The sequence below is a fragment of the Erythrolamprus reginae genome, chromosome 4 (assembly GCF_031021105.1).
Source record: "Erythrolamprus reginae isolate rEryReg1 chromosome 4, rEryReg1.hap1, whole genome shotgun sequence".
NCBI lineage: Eukaryota > Metazoa > Chordata > Lepidosauria > Squamata > Dipsadidae > Erythrolamprus > Erythrolamprus reginae.
The window spans coordinates 67,107,104-67,125,471 of NC_091953.1; the positions used below are offsets into that span (position 1 = coordinate 67,107,104).

Below are 18,368 nucleotides of genomic sequence, written 5' to 3' on the forward strand. Positions count from 1 at the left end.
AATTTTTGGTGGGTTTAATAAGTAATATTTGGATTGTGGTTGCTCCAATTTAAATTAGTTTTGGAAATTAAGTGATAGTTTCCATTATTATTTTGCAATTATATATTAGGATTTAGAATCAATGCTTACTACATTTAAACACTGAAAATATATATTCCAAACTATATATTGGGAAAGCCATTTTTAAATATAAATTAACACCCCATATAGCAATCCACTGCTTCCCTAAAAGTCAAGTCAAGCAAAGTACTCATTGCATTGTAAAGAATGCTCATGTTCAGTATGAATGCACAGAAATGAAGCTGAATGACCATTGGATTTCAGTAGAAGCCCAGTGTACAATGGAGTAAAATAGAATGACAGCATCAATTAACTGGATAGAAATTGGACTGACAGGCCTATTGTGAAGGAAAGCTATGCAGAGAAGGTTTGCATGGATCACTGGTGTGTGTGTGTGTGTGTGTGTGTGTGTGTGTGTGTGTGTGTGTGTGTGTGTAGCTATGAGTATAACAGAAGCATGTAAGAGATTGGATCTCTACACTGTACTTTTGGCAATAATCAGTCCACTGGTAACAGACCCATTATTCCTTTAGGGAATATGTTAAGAACTTATTTCTGCCTTGAACAGCACCAGGGCATTCAACAAGTGAAGCTTTCACGTCCAGTCGACTTCATTTACTGATTTCCTACCTGGTAATTTCTACCCTAAGCAGTGGCTACTTCCATGCCGCTGGGGAGCTACAGGGGCGACTCGGGAACTCCTGAGAGCCCCGTCCGCTCAGGTGAGGCTCACTGGCCCGGCCACGGACTTGGCCGCATTTTGCCAGCAGCGGGCGGAGTCTCCCGCTGAGCTAGCGAAAGGGGTGTGTTGCTCTGTCACAACGGCTGCCTCTATCACTGTTTTCGAGCGGCAGTTGGCGAAGAACCTCTGCGGTTGCAGGAACAACCGCTACAGTTGGAGTCGGTGACCAGCCATCATGAGCAGCGACCACAACAAGTGCGACGTGATCGTGATCGGAGGAGGCATCTCAGGTAAGTCAGCGGAAGAGCGGGCTACATATACTCCCGAGGCAGGCGCTGGCGGACAGAAGGCAGGGCGTACAACTATTATGGGGCATCGAGCCCAAGGTTGATGGAATTGGCTTGTGGTTCTTTTCGACGGAGGGCTGAAGGGATTCCTCTTAGATTTCGGAGTGGGAGTGGGGGAGAAAATGAAGCCTCGCTAGCAGGAGAGACGCCACTGATCAGCTGTGAACGCCGTGCCCTGCCTGCTCTTTTTCCTGGCGCACAGCTGAACGCCATTCTCTTCTGGAGTGGCAGGCGGAGGCTGTTCATGCTCTTTTCCTCCTTCTTTTCCCCAGCCTTCTCACCAATACCTCCTTTGTCCGTGGGCAATGACTCCGGGATTGAATAGAATACAATTCTTTATTGACCAAGTGTGATTGGACAGACAAGGAATTTGTCTTTGGTGCATATGCTCTCAGTGTACATAAAAGAAAAGACACCTTAGTCAAAATTCGTGAGGTACAACAATTAATGATTGTCATAGGGTATAAATAAGCAATCAGGAAACAATATTAATATAAATCATAAAAATACAAGCAACAAGTTACAGTCATACAGTTGTAAGTGGGTGGAGATGGGTGATAGGAACTATGAGAAGACTAATAGTAATCCAGCCTTAGTGAAAAATTAACTTGTAATTAACTTAGTTAATTATAATTAACTTAGTTAATTATTAATAGTAATGAACTTAGTGAATAGTGAGTTTGTGAGTTTGATCCTAGATAGAGGTAGATATAGGGTCTCCTGCTTGGGTAAGGGATTGGACTAGATGACCAGCAAGGTCCCTTCCAACTCTATTAATCTGTTAAATTTGACAGAGGTGAGGGAATTATTTGTTTAGCAGAATGATGGTGTTCAGGAAAAAAACCCTGTTCTTGTGTCTAGTTGTCTTGGTGTGCAGTGCTCCGTAGTATCATTTTGAGGGTAGGAATTGAAACAAATTATGTCCAGGATGCAAGGAATCACTGTGCAGTAGGAAAGATTACAACAGGAATGATTTGTTTCAAGTTGGTGTACTTGAGCCATTCCTAAATTCAGTGCCCCTAATCCCCCAGGTAGATTAGGTTCAACATCTCAACACTCCTAACATATCTACATACTATGTGCTGGCAGAACTAAGACCAACATTTGAAGTATAGTTGCTTGTACTGTACATCTCCACCCCACCCACAAATCCTTTTCTATAAATGCTCTCCAGGTGATCTCTAGATACTAATCATAAGGCATGAATATCTAGGCTGGTAGGACCAACCTTTTTTCCAGACTCTTGGGCTCCATGTCTTTATTTGGTCTAGTGGAGTTAGTGGAACCAGTACTTCAGATGTCTTTTGAGTTTAATTGAAAGATTGTAATTCCATTTTAAAAAAACAAAACATAAAGTCTGTCTGTAAACCTTTCAGTCCTGTGTTTTGTTCAGCCATCAGGGCATCTTTTGTAGGTCCCTCACTGGATTTATTTGAAATTCTGGTTAATCCTATTTTTTTCAAGGTGGACCCAGATTGCAGAACAACCTATCCGTGGGTTTGAAGCATTGGGCATTAGGAGAAGGCTCAAGTTATGGCTCTTTGTTTTAAGCATTTCATCTTGTCTTACCATCTGCTTTAATTGTATCTCTGTCATTTTAAGAGTGCATAGAGCTAAGATATGGTTCTTATTAAAATACCGGTACCCTAAAATAAACGATAAGCATACATATTTATCCTCCACCCCACATTGACTTGGATAAATGAATTCGGGGGAATGACTTCTGAGGTGGATACACTTACGATGGCACTGTCAATTTCCAAACTGATTTAATGGTGCAATCTAATTGATTTCTATCAATTCTGCATTCACTCTTATTCTTCTTTTCTTTTGAATTATAAGAATTTATAGCAAGTTTATTGTTTGATTAATTATTCAGATCTGACTAGCTTTACAAAGATGCTGTATAAATTCTTGGTGGTTATTTATTTAACTAAGTAGCAGTCTGCAATGCCATGTTGACTTGGGTTTCTATATCTGAAACATATAATAGATAGAAAATCATTTTTTCCTCCTTGGCTATACAATAATAAAGAAACTATATTGGGTGTATTTCTGCTGTGCAATTGGCAAATATCCAGAACATTTGTCTTAGAAATGGCTATCATATATGCTGATAGCCACTAGGGCTTTCTAGGAATTCCCAACATTCCCAGTCAACATTTGGAGGGCACCACTTTGGAAAAAGATTAATAAATAATAAAATAGCTTGCAAGTTAAATTTTTGATAGCCTTGTATTTTGCTTATTTCACGGTTAAAAGGTTTATGCTAAACCATTGTGATATATAGCAAAAGTGGAGGATCTGCTATTCTAGCATTAGTTGTTATAAGTTAGCCAGTTAATCTATAAAATATTAGAAACATAGAAGACTGACAGCAGAAAAAGACCTCATGGTCCATCTAGTCTGCCCTTATACTATTTCCTGTATTTTATCTTAGGATGGATATATGTTTATCCCAGGCATGTTTAAATTCAGTTACTGTGGATTTACCAACCACGTCTGCTGGAAGTTTGTTCCAAGGATCTACTACTCTTTCAATAAAATAATATTTTCTCATGTTGCTTTTGATCTTTCCCCCAACTAACTTCAGATTGTGTCCCCTTGTTCTTGTGTTCACTTTCCTATTAAAAACACTTCCCTCCTGAACCTTATTTAACCCTTTAACATATTTAAATCTTTCGGTCATGTCTCCCCTTTTCCTTCTGTCCTCCAGACTATACAGATTTAGTTCATAAAGTCGTTCCTGATACGTTTTATGCTTAAGACCTTCCACCAATCTTTGGACCAGTTCAATTTTGTCAATATCTTTTGTAGGTGAGGTCTCCAGAACTGAGCATAGTATTCCAAATGTGGTCTCACCAGCGCTCTATATAGCGGGATCACAATCTCCCTCTTCCTGCTTGTTATACTTCTAGCTATGCAGCCAAGCATCCTACTTGCTTTTCCTACCGCCCGACCACACTGCTCACCCCATTTTCACTACCCCTAAATCCTTCTCTTCTGAAGTTTTTGCTAACACAGAACTGCCAATACAATACTCAGATTGAGGATTCCTTTTCCCCAAGTGCATTATTTTACATTTGGGGACATTAAACTGCAGTTTCCATTGCTTTGACCATTTATCTAGTAAAGCTAAATTATTTACCATATTACAGACTCCTCCAGGAATATCAACCCTATTGCATACTTTAGAGTCATCAGCAAATAGGCAAACCTTCCCTACCAAACCTTCCCCTATGTCACTTATAAACATATTAAAAAGAATAGGACCCAGAACAGACCTTTGTGGCACACCGCTTGTAACATGTCTCTGCTCAGAGTACTCGCCATTAACAACAACTCTCTGATGTCTACGCTTCAGCCAGCTGCAAATCCACTGAACTATCCAGGGATTAAGTCCAATCTTCACTAATTTATCTATCAGCTCTTTATGTGGAACTGTATCAAAGGCTTTGCTGAAGTCCAGATAGGCAATATCCATGGCACCACCTTGATCCAACACCTTTGTGACATAGTCAAAGAAATCAGTGAGATTAATCTGACATGATTTGCCTTCAGTAAAGCCATGCTGATTTGGGTCCAACAAGTTATTGTTTTTTAGGTGCTGATTTATCCTCTTTTTGAGTAGAGTCTCCATCATTTTAACTACAACTGATGTCAAGCTAACTGGCCTGTAGTTACCAGCTTCTTCTCTACTGCCCTTCTTGTGGATAGGCACAACACTGCCCATTCTCCAATCCTCAGGAACATCTCCTGTTAACAGGGATTGGTTAAACAAATCAGTTTCTATGTTTCTTGATTGATTAGAAGAATATTGATTCTTCTATGGAAAGATGCTGCAAAAATTGGTACCAATGATTGTTCATATTGGCATACTTCTCAGCTGTTATAATATGTGTTAGCTAAAATATTGTATTTCTGGGAAAGCATTAGGTAAGCATTCCTTATTCATTAAAGAAGATTTATAGGGCATTAGTATGACCTTGTTTTATAATGAACAACTAGAAAACAAATGCTCAACCAACAGTAATTTAGATTAGATTTGAAACCTTCCATAACAACGACTCTTAATGTGAACTCAGGAGTTTTTTTTAAAAAAGATGTTTTGGTTGGCTAGCAACGGAACAATCTAAGATTATTAAGCAGCAGATGGAAGTCAAACAAGCCTTTTATCCGATTTTTCTTTCATGGAGATCAGAGTAGCAGACTTTTTCATTTAATTTGCACAATATCACAGCGAGTTAAGTTTATTTAACAGAGAATTTGAACCTGCTTTATTTATCCTAGCCTGCTCCTTCATTCAAAACATATCAATATATATAGTTTGAAGTGTCTGACATTATAGCATCAGTCTTATTCCTGATTTAGTTGAAAAGTCCTGTTCATAGTTATGAACATTTAAGTCCTATTTAAGCCCATTTTCCATGCATTGATTTAAAACACAACTCACCTCTCCATCATAAATGCCTCCATAATATTGATAATCCATGAGTTTATATTCTGCCTCTGTTATGGCTCTCTGCGAAACTACAATGTATTGATTTTAGTGTATCAGAAATTACAGAAATGCTGATTGTTTTTCTCATCTGGCTTTGCTGCTGTCTTGCTTTGCAAATCAGTATTGAAGAATGAATTGGATAGTGTGATGTTACTGCACAGTTCTGCAATTTCAGGTGTTTGTTTCTCTAGATTGATTCATTGCCCCCCTTTGCCTATGTCCCATTGAAATAATGTGAAACAAAGAAATTTATGATTGGAATTCCTGAGGATATATAGTATATATATTTCTTGTGCAAGCTAATATACTGCTGCTCTGCCTTTATAACACTGCAGTTTAACATAGAAGTTAGGCATCACTAGAAACTAGGATATTGTGTGTTCTAGTACTGAAATCTTGCAAAGAAAATGCAGGGATTTGTCAAAGCACTATCCAAGAATCAGATGAGATTGAAGGGAAATGAGAGAAAAAACAATAATCATTAACTAACGTTTATTATGCATACAATTTAGAGAAAAAATAGATTAATAATTGCTCACTATCCTTAATAATATCATTAAAATGAAAGAGAGGAATTAAAATCAATAGACCATTATCTGGTATGATTTAGCAGGAGTGTCAAACTCAAGTTCCTTGAGGACTAGATCAGCATTATGGTTGCCCCCAAAGGGCCTGTAGCCGGGTCATCATGACTAGGCAGGTTTGGGCAGGTGGGGGTGGCCGGCTCGATACTGCTTACTGGGTGCGACTGACTGTTTCCAGAGTGCCCCATGGGCCAAATCCAGTGGTGGGTTGCTACTGATTGGCCCCGGTTCAAGTGAACCAATAGTGGTGGCAGCAGGAGGCTCCACCCACTCACCCAGAAATCATCACAGATGTTCACAGTTCCGAACCAGTGGTGAAGGTAAGTAAAACCCACTACTGGCCAGATGGTCTACGAATGCGCAGAAGGTTCTGTGCAAGTGTAGAAGCGTGAGACTGTGCACATTCACACTTCTGAACTGATAGCGAAGGTAAGTGAAACCCTCTACTGCAGGGATCTCAAACTCAATTTACCCAGGGGCCGCTGGAGGTAGAGTCTGGGCCGCATCAGGTTTTCCACAAAAAAGCTTTTACAAAAACATTCCAATGTTATCAAATGTCTTTATTTTTTCATCTTATTTTGTGTTAAAAAATAATTCATAAGAAAAATTCATAAGAAAAAAAAATCAGTAATAAATAAATAAAATGAAAATGATGATGATAATAATAATAATAATAATAATAATAATAATACAGCAAATATAGAAGACTGACTAGTTGCTGACTAGAGAAATGTAATTATTATTATATAGTTGCTGACTAGAGAAATGTAATTATTATTATATAGTTGCTGACTAGAGAAATGTAATTATTATTATTCAGATTCTGTAATAATAATGTCTATATTAATAGTTCTTTAACATTTAACGCAGTGATTTTCAACCTTTTTTGAGCCGCGGCACATTTTTTACATTTACAAAATCCTGGGGCACACCACCAACCAAAATGACACAAATCAAATAAATAAATAAATAAATAAATAAATAAATACATACATACATACATACATACATACATAAATAACCCCCTCGTATATACAATCCCATGTAACATCCCCTTATAAATACAGTCAATCATCAATCATCCCTACTCAAATTTATATCTCATTTCTGGGTACTTCTCCTGTCTTTCCCCCTTTTCTCTCTCTCATGTTTGTCATTTCTCTCTCTTCCTCCCTTTTTCCCTCATTCCTTCTCCCTCTCACTTCTCCTCTTTTTCCATCCCTGTCTCTCTCCCCCCCCTTATGTGTGTGTGTGTATACACACTGGAACCAGGTGTGGGCTGGGGGGCGTTTCTTATTATTTGGGTGCTTTTTACCATATGCTTCAAGAATCACCCCCCTCTCTCTCTTTTGTTTCTCTCTCCTCTCATTCTCTGCCTCAATCATTTTCTCATTTCTCCTTTTTTCTCCCCTTTTTGTTCTCATTTCTCTCTCTCCTTTCCTCTATCTGTCTCTCTTGCTTTCTCTCTCTCTCTCTCTCTCGTTCTCTCTCTTATTTTCTCTTCCTCTTGTTCTTTCTCTCTCTCATGCTTTCTCTCTCTTGTTCTCTTTCTCTCTCTGTTGCTCTCTCTCTCGTTCTCTTATTTTCTTTTTCTCTCTCTCTCATGCTTTCTCTCTCTTATTTTCTCTCTCTCTCTCTGTTGCTCTCTCGTTCTCTCTCTTTTTCTTTCTCTCTCTCTCTCTTGTTCTCTCTTATTTTCTTTCTCTCTCTCTCCCTCCCTCCCCCTCTTATTCTCTTTTTCTCACTTTCTCTCTCTTGTTTTTTCTCTCTCTCTCTTGCTTTCTCTCTCTCTCTTGTTTTCTTTCTCACACTCTGTCTCTCTCGTTCTCTCTCTTGCTATCTCTTTCTCTCCCCCTTTCTCTCTCTCTCTCTTTCTCTCTTTCTCTCTATCTTGCTGTCTGTTGCTCTCACTCACTCTCGTTCTCTCTCCGTTCTTCTCAGCGGAGGCTGGCGAAGGTGATATTCAATGTCGGGGGCGCGCGGGCGGTTGCGCGCGCTCCCTATCCCCCTGCTAGCCCGCTTGGAATATTCAAAATAAGAAAAGCCTTTGCTGGCGAAGGTTTTTCTTATTTTGAATATTCCGAGTGGGTTAGCAGGGGGATAGGGAGCGCGCGCAACCGCACCCGCGCCCCCGACATTGAATATCACCTTCGCTGGCCTCCACTGAGAGAACACCTGCCCCGTCTCTCCTGCAACCCCTTGCTGAGAGCCTGGGACGAAAGTGCTCTCGGCAAAGGTGAGACGGGCAGGGTGTGCGTTCCGGGTGCGGGAGGAGCCGCGCCGAAAGGCAGGAGACAGCGGAGGAGGAGAGGGGCGGGGGGGGCAGCGCCGAAAGGCCGAGAGGGCCGAAGGCACCGTGGGGAGGCAGGGACGGCTGCGGCTCCCTTCCCTTCTGCTTCCGGCGCCTCCCCGCCCCCGCCCCCCCCGCGGGCTGGCAGGGGGATGAGGAGCGCGCGGCCGTGAAAAAGGGTACACGCGCGCACACACGCACAGCTTTCGGGGAAGCGACGAGAAGCCATGGGCGCGAGGGGGCCGACTTTCAAAGCAACCTTTGCCGGCCTCCCGCGGGAGGGTGCCAATAGCGGCGGCGGGCAATAGCCGGGGGGGGGGCGGAGCCGCCTCGAGGCACACTTGACCATGTCTCGCAGCACACTAGTGTGCCGCAGCACACCGGTTGAAAAACACTGATTTAACGGACATAGATTGGGAACTGGACAGTGTCGGTGATGTCTGTGGTCTCATCAAGAGTGACTGAGTATACACTGAAGCATTTTGCTTTCTCACACAGTTGATCATAAATGTAACTTGACAGGTCAGAAATGCGCTCTGCTACGGTGTTGGCAGAAAGGGTGATGTTGCTAAACTGACCTTTCTTTTCTGGACAGACAATACTTGCAGCCTGTATTATGCACTTTTTTACAAATTCATCTTCTTTGAATGGCTTTCCTGCTTTAGCAATCATCTCACTAACCACGTAGCTAGCTTCGACTGCTGCATCATTCTCTTTGGTTGCTTTCTTAAAGAAATCTTGTTGCCTCAGTATGTATGTTTTAAGATTAGCAACCTGGTTTGCTCTCTCATCTCCCCGGTATTTTGCATACTCCTCAGCATGTCTAGTTGTGTAATGACGTTTCAAATTGTATTCTTTGTGCACTGCAACTTTCTCTGTGCAAATAAGACACGTCAGGATGCCCCTGTGCTCAACAAAGAAATATTGCACTTTCCATTTTACCTGAAATTGTCTGTGCTCATCACCAACCTTTCTCTTCACTGCAAGCTTTGAAAAAGACATGTTTGGTGCTGTGTAATATATAATTCTACTTGGTGTCACTGTCTCAGTGTTTAGCAGCTAAACTTTAGCCAATGCGTCTTTTCTGCTTTTTTTCTGTACTGCTGAGTAGCAATTTCCGCCTCTGCTTCTGAGCCCAGGGTAATGGCGCAAGTTCGCAATATGCCTGGTCGATGTCCTATCTCCAAGAGCAATATACCCCACCATGATTGGTAGGTTCATTCAGCTCTGCACACAACAATGAAAAGTGCCATTCATATCAAACTCGGGCCGCACTAACATTAAACTTTGATATTGAGGTGGGGGCCACAAACTATTGTCCCGAGGGCCATGAGTTTGAGACCCCTGCTCTACTGGCCATATCCAACCATATTGTGGGCTACATTTGGCCCACAAACCTTGAGTTTGATACCCTAGGTTGCAGTAATATTCCCAGTCAAGAAAAGAAATACTATAGCTATCATATTATTGATGAATTCATGGCATTCCCATGCAGCCAAGTGATAGGTTATTAAACAATTTGTGTTAGGGAGGATTTGCAAGAAAGAATCAATGAGTATCTGTCAGAGATTACTTAGAAAAAAAGATATGCCAAGTTCTCATTTTCTGGGGTGACTCACATTTTCAGTGATGTCCTTCATGCTCAGTTGACCTTATTTAACAATAATGTTAGCAATCCAAGCATTATTTAAAAATTATCAAAGAAGACATTATTGCTGTAAATTTAGGTGCAATAAATGCAAAATTTTGCATAAACAATGGCTAAAAAGTAAATTAAACACAATTGCATCTTTTTATCCTAATTTCCCATGAATATCTCTAACAAAAATAATTCCAGATTCATTTCTATATATCGATTTGTTATTTCTACAATCCATTTTTAAATCCTTTGCCAGTATTATTTTGCTTTGGAACAGGTGTAATATGTTTCTGTATTATGTTTACATTTCCAACATTCCGGTGATACATTGGAATATATTTTTGCAATCCTTGCTGGTGGGAGATGCCAAATTTATGTACATTTTATAAATGTACATAAGTGCACCAGAGTGCCTACTGTCCCCTGTCCTATAGTCTCTCCTATATCTCCTCTTCTATCTCTTCTATCTCTTACATCTTTTCTTCTATTCTCTCTAGTTATATTTTACTCCTATATTTACATATACATTCTGTATTATATACGCTGTATTCTATATTCTATATTATATACATTCTATTTTCTATATTCTATATTATATACATTCTACTCGTATATATCCTCTATAACCTTCATTGTGTATTATTGTGTATTGAACAAAACAAGCAAATAAACAAACAAACAAACAAACAAACAAACAAATAAATATGCTATGGATTTTGTCATTTTGTAACTTTTACTTCAGACCTTCTCCCACTTCTCCAATTCTGTTATACCCGAAGTTTTGTGTCCATTTTATCATCACCTCTTTTACAACCTCTTCTTTCATCTTATAACTCAATAGGTAATTATAGAATTTTGTGACCATTTTGTCTTCCTGTCCTAATATAATTTTGTCTGCTTCGATGGAGCAGGCATCTGGAGCACATGAAGTGATATCTCATCCTCTCCTTATCTGGAGAGGTTCCTAGGAGACTCCACTGAAAACTTGCATTATAACAATAATTACTCCACTTTGGGGGAGACATCTTCAGTTCACCATATTTTCCACAGAAATTAACACCGATAGAATTCCTTTTAAGAAAAAAAAAATTAAGACTACATAGATTACCATAAACTCTTCAGCAAAAAACCAGAGGAAATAATTACTTACACTCAAATCTTTTTATTAACTGAATATACATCTGGTATTTAAAAATGTGTATATATTACACATTCTTATATTTTTTGTGTTGTAATATATATTTTAAAAGACTATTAACCAAGAGATGATGAAATTTTTAATGATTTGTGGCATGAGTTTTCATTTACTCAAGACAAAAATAGCTTTTTGTCCCCATATAAAAACGAAATCACTAACGGGAACCTAAATTGTGTATGTTTTATCATCAGTGTTGACTGATTAAAACAGCTGATACTATCATTTTCCATGACGAATAAATAGCTCAGTTCTCTTATTTTCTGTTTAAATATTTCTAGAATGCTGTCTTTTCTCTGTCCTTTTTAACCACTTTGTCTTTTTTGCTGGGGGAGATATGTCAACTGAATATTTTTAAGCATAGTTCCTATCATTAATTTCTTCTTAGGACAATCATCTAGCAATAGTTGGACTATCTGAAAGGTGAAAACAATGTTGTGTTCTTATCAGTTTATTGGGCCATGCGAATAAATAAATTTTGTGAGCATGTCACAACATCTTCTGGTCAAAGGCTGGTTTGATTTTGTTAGCAATACTTCACAAAGTTGAAAACTTTACATTTACTCAACATGACAAATAGAACTTTGTGCAGAACTGAGCATTATTTAAAGCAGGGGTCTCCTACCTTGGCAACTTTAAAGACTTGTCGACTGAGCTGGCTGAAGAATTCTGGGAGTTGTATCTCCTATACCTTTCTTCTATTCCTATATCTCTTCTTCTATTCTTTCATATTCCTATATTTTCTCTTCTATTCTTTCTTAGATATATTTTACTATGAATATATCCTCTATAATCTTCATTATGTATTTTACTATGTGTATACCCACTAAAACCCTCATTGTGTATTGGACAAAATCAATCAATCAATCAATTAATAAAAGTTGCCAAGGTTGGAGATCCCTGCTTTAAAGCAGTGTTTTTCAAGCTCAGCAACTCTAAGATGAGTGGATTTCAACTCCCAGAATCCCAAACTGGAACTAGTTAGCTGGGGAGGGAGTTGCATATGACACATCTTAAAATTGCTAAGGTTGATATTGACTTAGAGGTCTATGAAATACCTTCAAGCTGTTTTTTTATAAGTATGGTGATGTGATTATAAGATACTAGGGTTTTTCAAAGCAGTTACATATGCATAAGTGGGTACTATGAATATTTCCCACTTGAATATACATTATTATGTATAATATCTGTTTCTGTTCTATTGTCTTTCTTCTTCCTATATATTATACATAGAGAAAGAGAACACATATGAAATGGGAAGGAGACAAAGCAATTTTCTTATATGTTTTTATTCTTTCTTATCAAAGGTGAAATTTATTTATTTATTTATTTATTCATATATTCATGTATTCATTCATATATTTATGTATTCCTGTTTGTTTGTTTAGCCTCCCATCTTAACAGAGGGTAACTCTGGGTGGGTTACCATATTATCAGAATAAAACCATACATAATATGTGCATGGTACAAATTAAATACTATAAAAATATAAACACTCAACGCTGACTAAAAGATGGAGAGGGAGGGATTGGATGAGCTGAGGGTGAAGTGGGATTTGCTATTAATCAATCAACTACATCCCATTGGATCTGCAAATCAATTTGCAGAACAAGTCTTTAAACTCTTGCAGAAGGTCAGGAGGGTTAGAGCCAGGGGTGGGCTACTGCCCGGATGGGGGGGGGGAATGCAGTGGGGTAGCAAAAATGGAGCCCCACCCCAGAGCACTCAATTTGCATTGAAAGATGTTGAAACAAAATGCATAAGCCACACCCATAGTGTGGTAGTAAAAAAATTGGTAGCCCATCACTGGTTAGAGTTGACCTCAACCTGGGAGGCAAAATCTTCTAAAAGGCAGGAGTGATGGCAGAGAAGCCTCTTCTCCTGGACTCTGCCAGCTGTAATACTCTGGCTGATGGGGCCCACAGCATGCCTTCTCTGCTGGGACAGGTAGAATGGGCAAATCCCTCTGGGATGAAACTCTCCCTCAAGTAACTGTCCCCAGTCACTGCTGTTTGAAAGCGGCTAGCAACGAACCCTCTGTGCATGCATAAAAGCTTCTGTGCATGTACAAAGGGTCAATACCTGGATGTAATGTGCAAAGCATGCACTTCTGACACGACACATGCACTTCTGAACTGGTAGGGAAGGTAAGAGAAACCCACACCTGCACATAGTGTAATTGCTTACACAGCTTATACACATCAAGATTAATTAGATTTATATTCCTGCTTGAGAATCATCAAACATGAAGCAAGTCGCACAATTTTTTTTCATATAGCTGTTTTCTGAGGCATGAGACCAAATTACTGGGTGTATTACTGTGAATTCACACTCTCCTTCTTTCTATCTTGCTCTCTCCTTTTTTATTGTTTTCTAGCAGGAGGTATATTCTCACCCTCCAGTAGAGGTAATATGAATGATTATATGAGTCAGAAAACAATTTAGACACTCCTGATCACCAACCCACCTCATTTTTTCCTCTTGATTAGTGCTTCCAGGGAGTTCTTTAAAAAAATTAATGAGCCTGTCAGGTCCCTGCTGGAACACTGCCATTCTGAAGGGGAGGGGGAGTGTTTCTTGAGGTTGAATTCTTTGGTGGATGTTCTATCCAAAGCTGGTGTAGTCACTCCATTCCAATCCCACAACATAAACCAGTTTCCATACAAAAAATGTAGCAACTGATCCATTAAAAAAAATACTTATATCATCATTTGACCTGTACACGCCCACCACTACAGGTTTTATCCCATTAATTTCTATTTCCACTTCTATAAATCTATCATGATCATCTGCTATAAATAGGTTGGAATTGGGATTTTATATAAATTGGTTCCCGTCGAATCAGATAGATAGATAGATAGATAGATAGATAGATAGATAGATAGATAGATAGATCAGTAAATATATAAATGGCCCTGGGTTGGGCCAAGAGGCAAATAAGGAGCTGTGATGTTCCTTCAATACACCAGGGTGATTCAACACCAAAATATGTAACCCTTCCCTGGTGCAGAGCTGAAGGGATTGGATATTGTAGCCTAGAGGATAATTCTCTGCCTTACAAGGCAAAGGTTGCAGGTTCAAGTCCCAGTGGGTATGGCTAGCTGATGAGGCCAAAATAAGGCTGAAATAGATCTATCCTAGTCTCCCTTAATTTTCAAATTCAGCAAAAAAATATGTCACACACACACACACACACACACACGTGTGTGTGTGTGTATGTGTGTGTTTGTAGATTTTCACGGGTACAGGTATGATGGTCTTGGTATATTTGGGTTTCTTCCCGTGTAGGATTTGGAAATTTCTGGCGACGTTTCGCCGAGGTCCCACTTGTCATCTTCAGGCTGGTGTTTCTGTCCTTGTTCTAGGGCGAACACAGGGAGACCTGAGCTGCCTTCCTTCTATAAATACTGGTGGCTGGGTGTGGTTTGATGGCTCACCAATTGCCTGCTGTGTAGATTAGATATGGCACTTCCTATTTTGTCCATTTGTTGTCTGTTATGCAAGAATGCTGTTAACCAATCATGTAGTGGTCCAGAGATGTCATAGGATTTTAATTTATGAAGCAGTTTGTTGTGAACTACAGAATCGAAGGCTTTACAAAAGTCAATGTAGATTGCATCTATAGATTTACCCTGAACAATTTGAGTAGTCTATATGTTTTTGCAGTGTAATAGTTATAGATTCCAGTTAATTTTTGGTTGTTTTTCATTCTTCCCTGGTGGAAGAGATCCTGGCTTGAGCTATGGCACTTCTTTCTTTTCCCCATGCCTTATTAGTCCACAGCACCCAAAACTTTGTCTGCTTTGTGGTCTACCAAATCTGGAGTTTATTCTATATGTCTTATCTAGATCAATTTCCATTTCCCCTTCCCATTTGTTGGTTAACTGGGCTAAAGTCTTCCTCATCTATGATCTGATATCTTCTCCTGCTTTGTTCAGGTATTCCACAAAATCTTAGTTGAAAATTCTTTAATTTGATCTGTTATCTCAACCAATTCAGCTTCACACAAGGCATTTGTCTTCTCCAATTCATGTCCAATACAATCTACTTGGCTTTTACCTGTTTCATATATCCTTTCAGGTTTTTAATTTCTTCCCAGAGTTTCATTACAAGCAAGTCGATCTTGGTTTCTAGCTTTAACACAACATTTTGGATATGTTCTTGCATTTTTAATAAATACTCATCCATAAATGGCTTTAAAAGTTCTGTAATTTCTGTCTTCTTTCTTGTAGGTATCCTTTAGTTTTGAAATTGAAAAAAATAAACTTTTAAAAAAATGATAAGTTACAGTTTATAGGTTGTTCCACCCTCTTTCGAATTTTGAATTAATAAAGTGACTCATACATCCCAGTTCTGTGTCTGTGTGCTTATTCTGCTGTCCACCTCAATCAGCAATATTGTAGAATTTTGGCTTCCTTTTGTGGTGAATCAACACTGTTATCTGAAAGGGCCTCAAAAAATAATCAAAGCTTTACAACATATAACCATAAATGACCAATCAAAAGTTGTTGAAAATGAAACTATTCCACCTCCCCTCACAGCAGTCTCTGCACTTCATACCAAAAAAATCTTGTTTAGACTTCAAAAGCGAAGTCTATAGAGTTCATTAAAAATATATCATTCACTGAATGTCAGCTTGAAAAAGCAACTTTGGGACAAGCTTTTTACTTCAACTAATCCCTTGTCTTATATAAAAAAATTATCAGGATCTCGGGAAAAGAAGGAGACATAAAAGGATACATTTAGTGATCAAATTCCATTTGTTCTGAATACATATGTAAGAAAAATTATAAATGTATTCTGTATGAACTTGTTCAGGTCAACATACATGAGTGGCATCCAGTGTTACAATTCTTACATTACATTTCCAACCCCCAACATTTGTATGCATAGTTTGATTTGTAGAAGTAAACTACATGTTTCCTGGACTAATTTTATAATTTTTGAAATTTGAAATTAGATATTTAAAATTCATGCATTATTTTTTGAAACTAAAATGTTGACTGATTCCATTGCAATTCATTCTTCTTCAACTGGTGAATTGATAAATTAATGATAAAACAAACTAAAATGTTGGCTTTAAAAATGTCCCTCCCGCGACCACCATGTCTATAATGGGAAATATTTATGTCATCAAACATATGGATAAAAATAGAAAACATTCTTTCATTTTTTCTGTTTTTTTCATGATATTTAATGATGAGGATCTAAATTAATAATTTAATTCATTAAGTTCTTGAACAACCCCAAATTTGTTGTCACCCTCTTGCCTCCTCTTTAAGCAACAATTTACCTGCAAATAAAGGCAGTTCAACTTCCAAGTACATAAAAAACAATTTGGAAACTGAGAAATTGAATGTGAATAATTCTGGTGCCATTCATTAACAAAAATATAACTGATTATTTAACAGGAAGAGAGATAAAGGTACCTAATGTCAAGTTCAATATCTCAGTAGCAGTTAAGTAATCTGATTATTTGTACCATGTTCACAGTTTTAATTATCTCAATGCTATTAAGTCCAAATCTCAGACAGCGTAATGCAATTAATGGACATTAGAGCTATGAAAAAATCCTGAGCTTAGGGGAATTGGCTGTCTTACCTGCAAATAAAAAGGGTTATCCCTTTTTGTTCTCCTATTAGGCATCACATTTTTTTAGTGTCTCTGCAAAGATGATGTTTATGCTTTCAAGGAAGCATTTCACTCAGATGTTAAGGTAGCATATAAAAGATGTAACCAGGACTGGTTTTGATCACAGAGGGAATTGATTTGAACACCTGATACATTTATCAGAAAAGGTTTTGGTAAAATATGCTGACCAGTGTAGGGTTTCTCTTAACAGAGATGGGAATCTGTGGCTCACCACATCCTAATGTACTTGATAGAAAGATGTGCCTGCACCAAATAACTTTGAACAATAGTTTGACTAAGTAAAGGTTGAGATAGGCGGCTATAAGATAAATAGGTAAATAACCCACTTTTGTAACACCCAAATAATTTATCTTTCCTGGTTGGATACTTCTTCCTTGTAGCCCTGTTCCAGCCAATTTTGTTTCTCAACTTCTCTTCTCTTTATAACTTCTAGTAGGGGTGGGGAACTATGGCCCTTTTATGATTTGTGGACTTTAAGTCCTAGATTTCCTGAGCCAACCATACTTCCAGGAATTCTGCTAGTTTGAAGTCCACAAGTTAAAAAGAAAAAAAAAAGGCCATAGTTCCCCACCTCTGGCTTAAGTATCCCATTTCCATGCTCTTTTTTTTTCTGCTTCTTTTGGAAGGAGGGAACAGGGAAGGGAATGCATATGAGGCACAAGGCAAGATTATCTGCAGGACTGTGTTTCCTTAAGGAAATATACCCATCCTACCAGATCAGATAGGCTGGGCGTGCTCCTAGTTCCTTTCTCCAAATATTGTCATCTAATGGGAGTTAAAGAAGCATGCCTTTTCTGTGCAGCCCCTGCCCTATGGAAAACTCTGTCTCCTGAAGTTCAGGAAGCCCCTATTCTCCTACGGTAGCCTTTTGTAAAGCTTTGAAGCCCTAGTTTTTCCCACTTCAATTTTGTTATGATTTATTTTATTGTGTAGATCAGGGGTCGGTAACCTTAAAAAGAGCCCGTTTGGACCTGTTTCCCAGAGAATCTAAATATTCATAGCCACAAAACCTGGGTGGGTCTGGCTAACTCAATGTCATTCCCACCGAGTAACATGATCTCCCCCCAGCTATGCATATCCAGGTTTTGTGGCTCTGTTTTCTTTTCTATGGGAAAAAATTCTCTCTTTTCCCTCTCTCTCTCTCTCTCCCTGTCATCTTTCTTTCTCCCTTTCCCTGTCTCCCTATCTCTTATCACTCCCTTTCTCCCAACCATCTCTCTCTCTCCCTCCCTCCTTCATCTCTCTTTCTTTCTCCCTCTTTCTCCCTTTCTCCCTGTGCTGAGGAATGATCACCAACCCCAGCGGAGGCGTCTCTTTGAGTGACCCTCCTCCCCCTCTCTGAAATAATTAACATACTGTATTATACTAGTTTAAATTCAATAAATTATTGCTGTTCTCTTGTGATACCTTTTCTTGCA

At 38.8% G+C, this 18,368-nt stretch overlaps 1 protein-coding gene across 1 annotated transcript in view; it reads left to right on the plus strand.

The window, feature by feature from the left end:
- Positions 1 to 912: 912 nt before the first annotated feature.
- LOC139166677 (amine oxidase [flavin-containing] B-like) overlaps positions 913 to 18,368 on the plus strand; it is a 67,768-nt gene continuing 50,312 nt past the window's right edge. Inside the window, exon 1 of the mRNA XM_070750526.1 lies at positions 913 to 1,032. Within this exon, the coding sequence (XP_070606627.1) occupies positions 978 to 1,032 (55 nt within the window). The 5' untranslated portion in view covers positions 913 to 977. The remainder of the gene's footprint in view (positions 1,033 to 18,368) is intronic.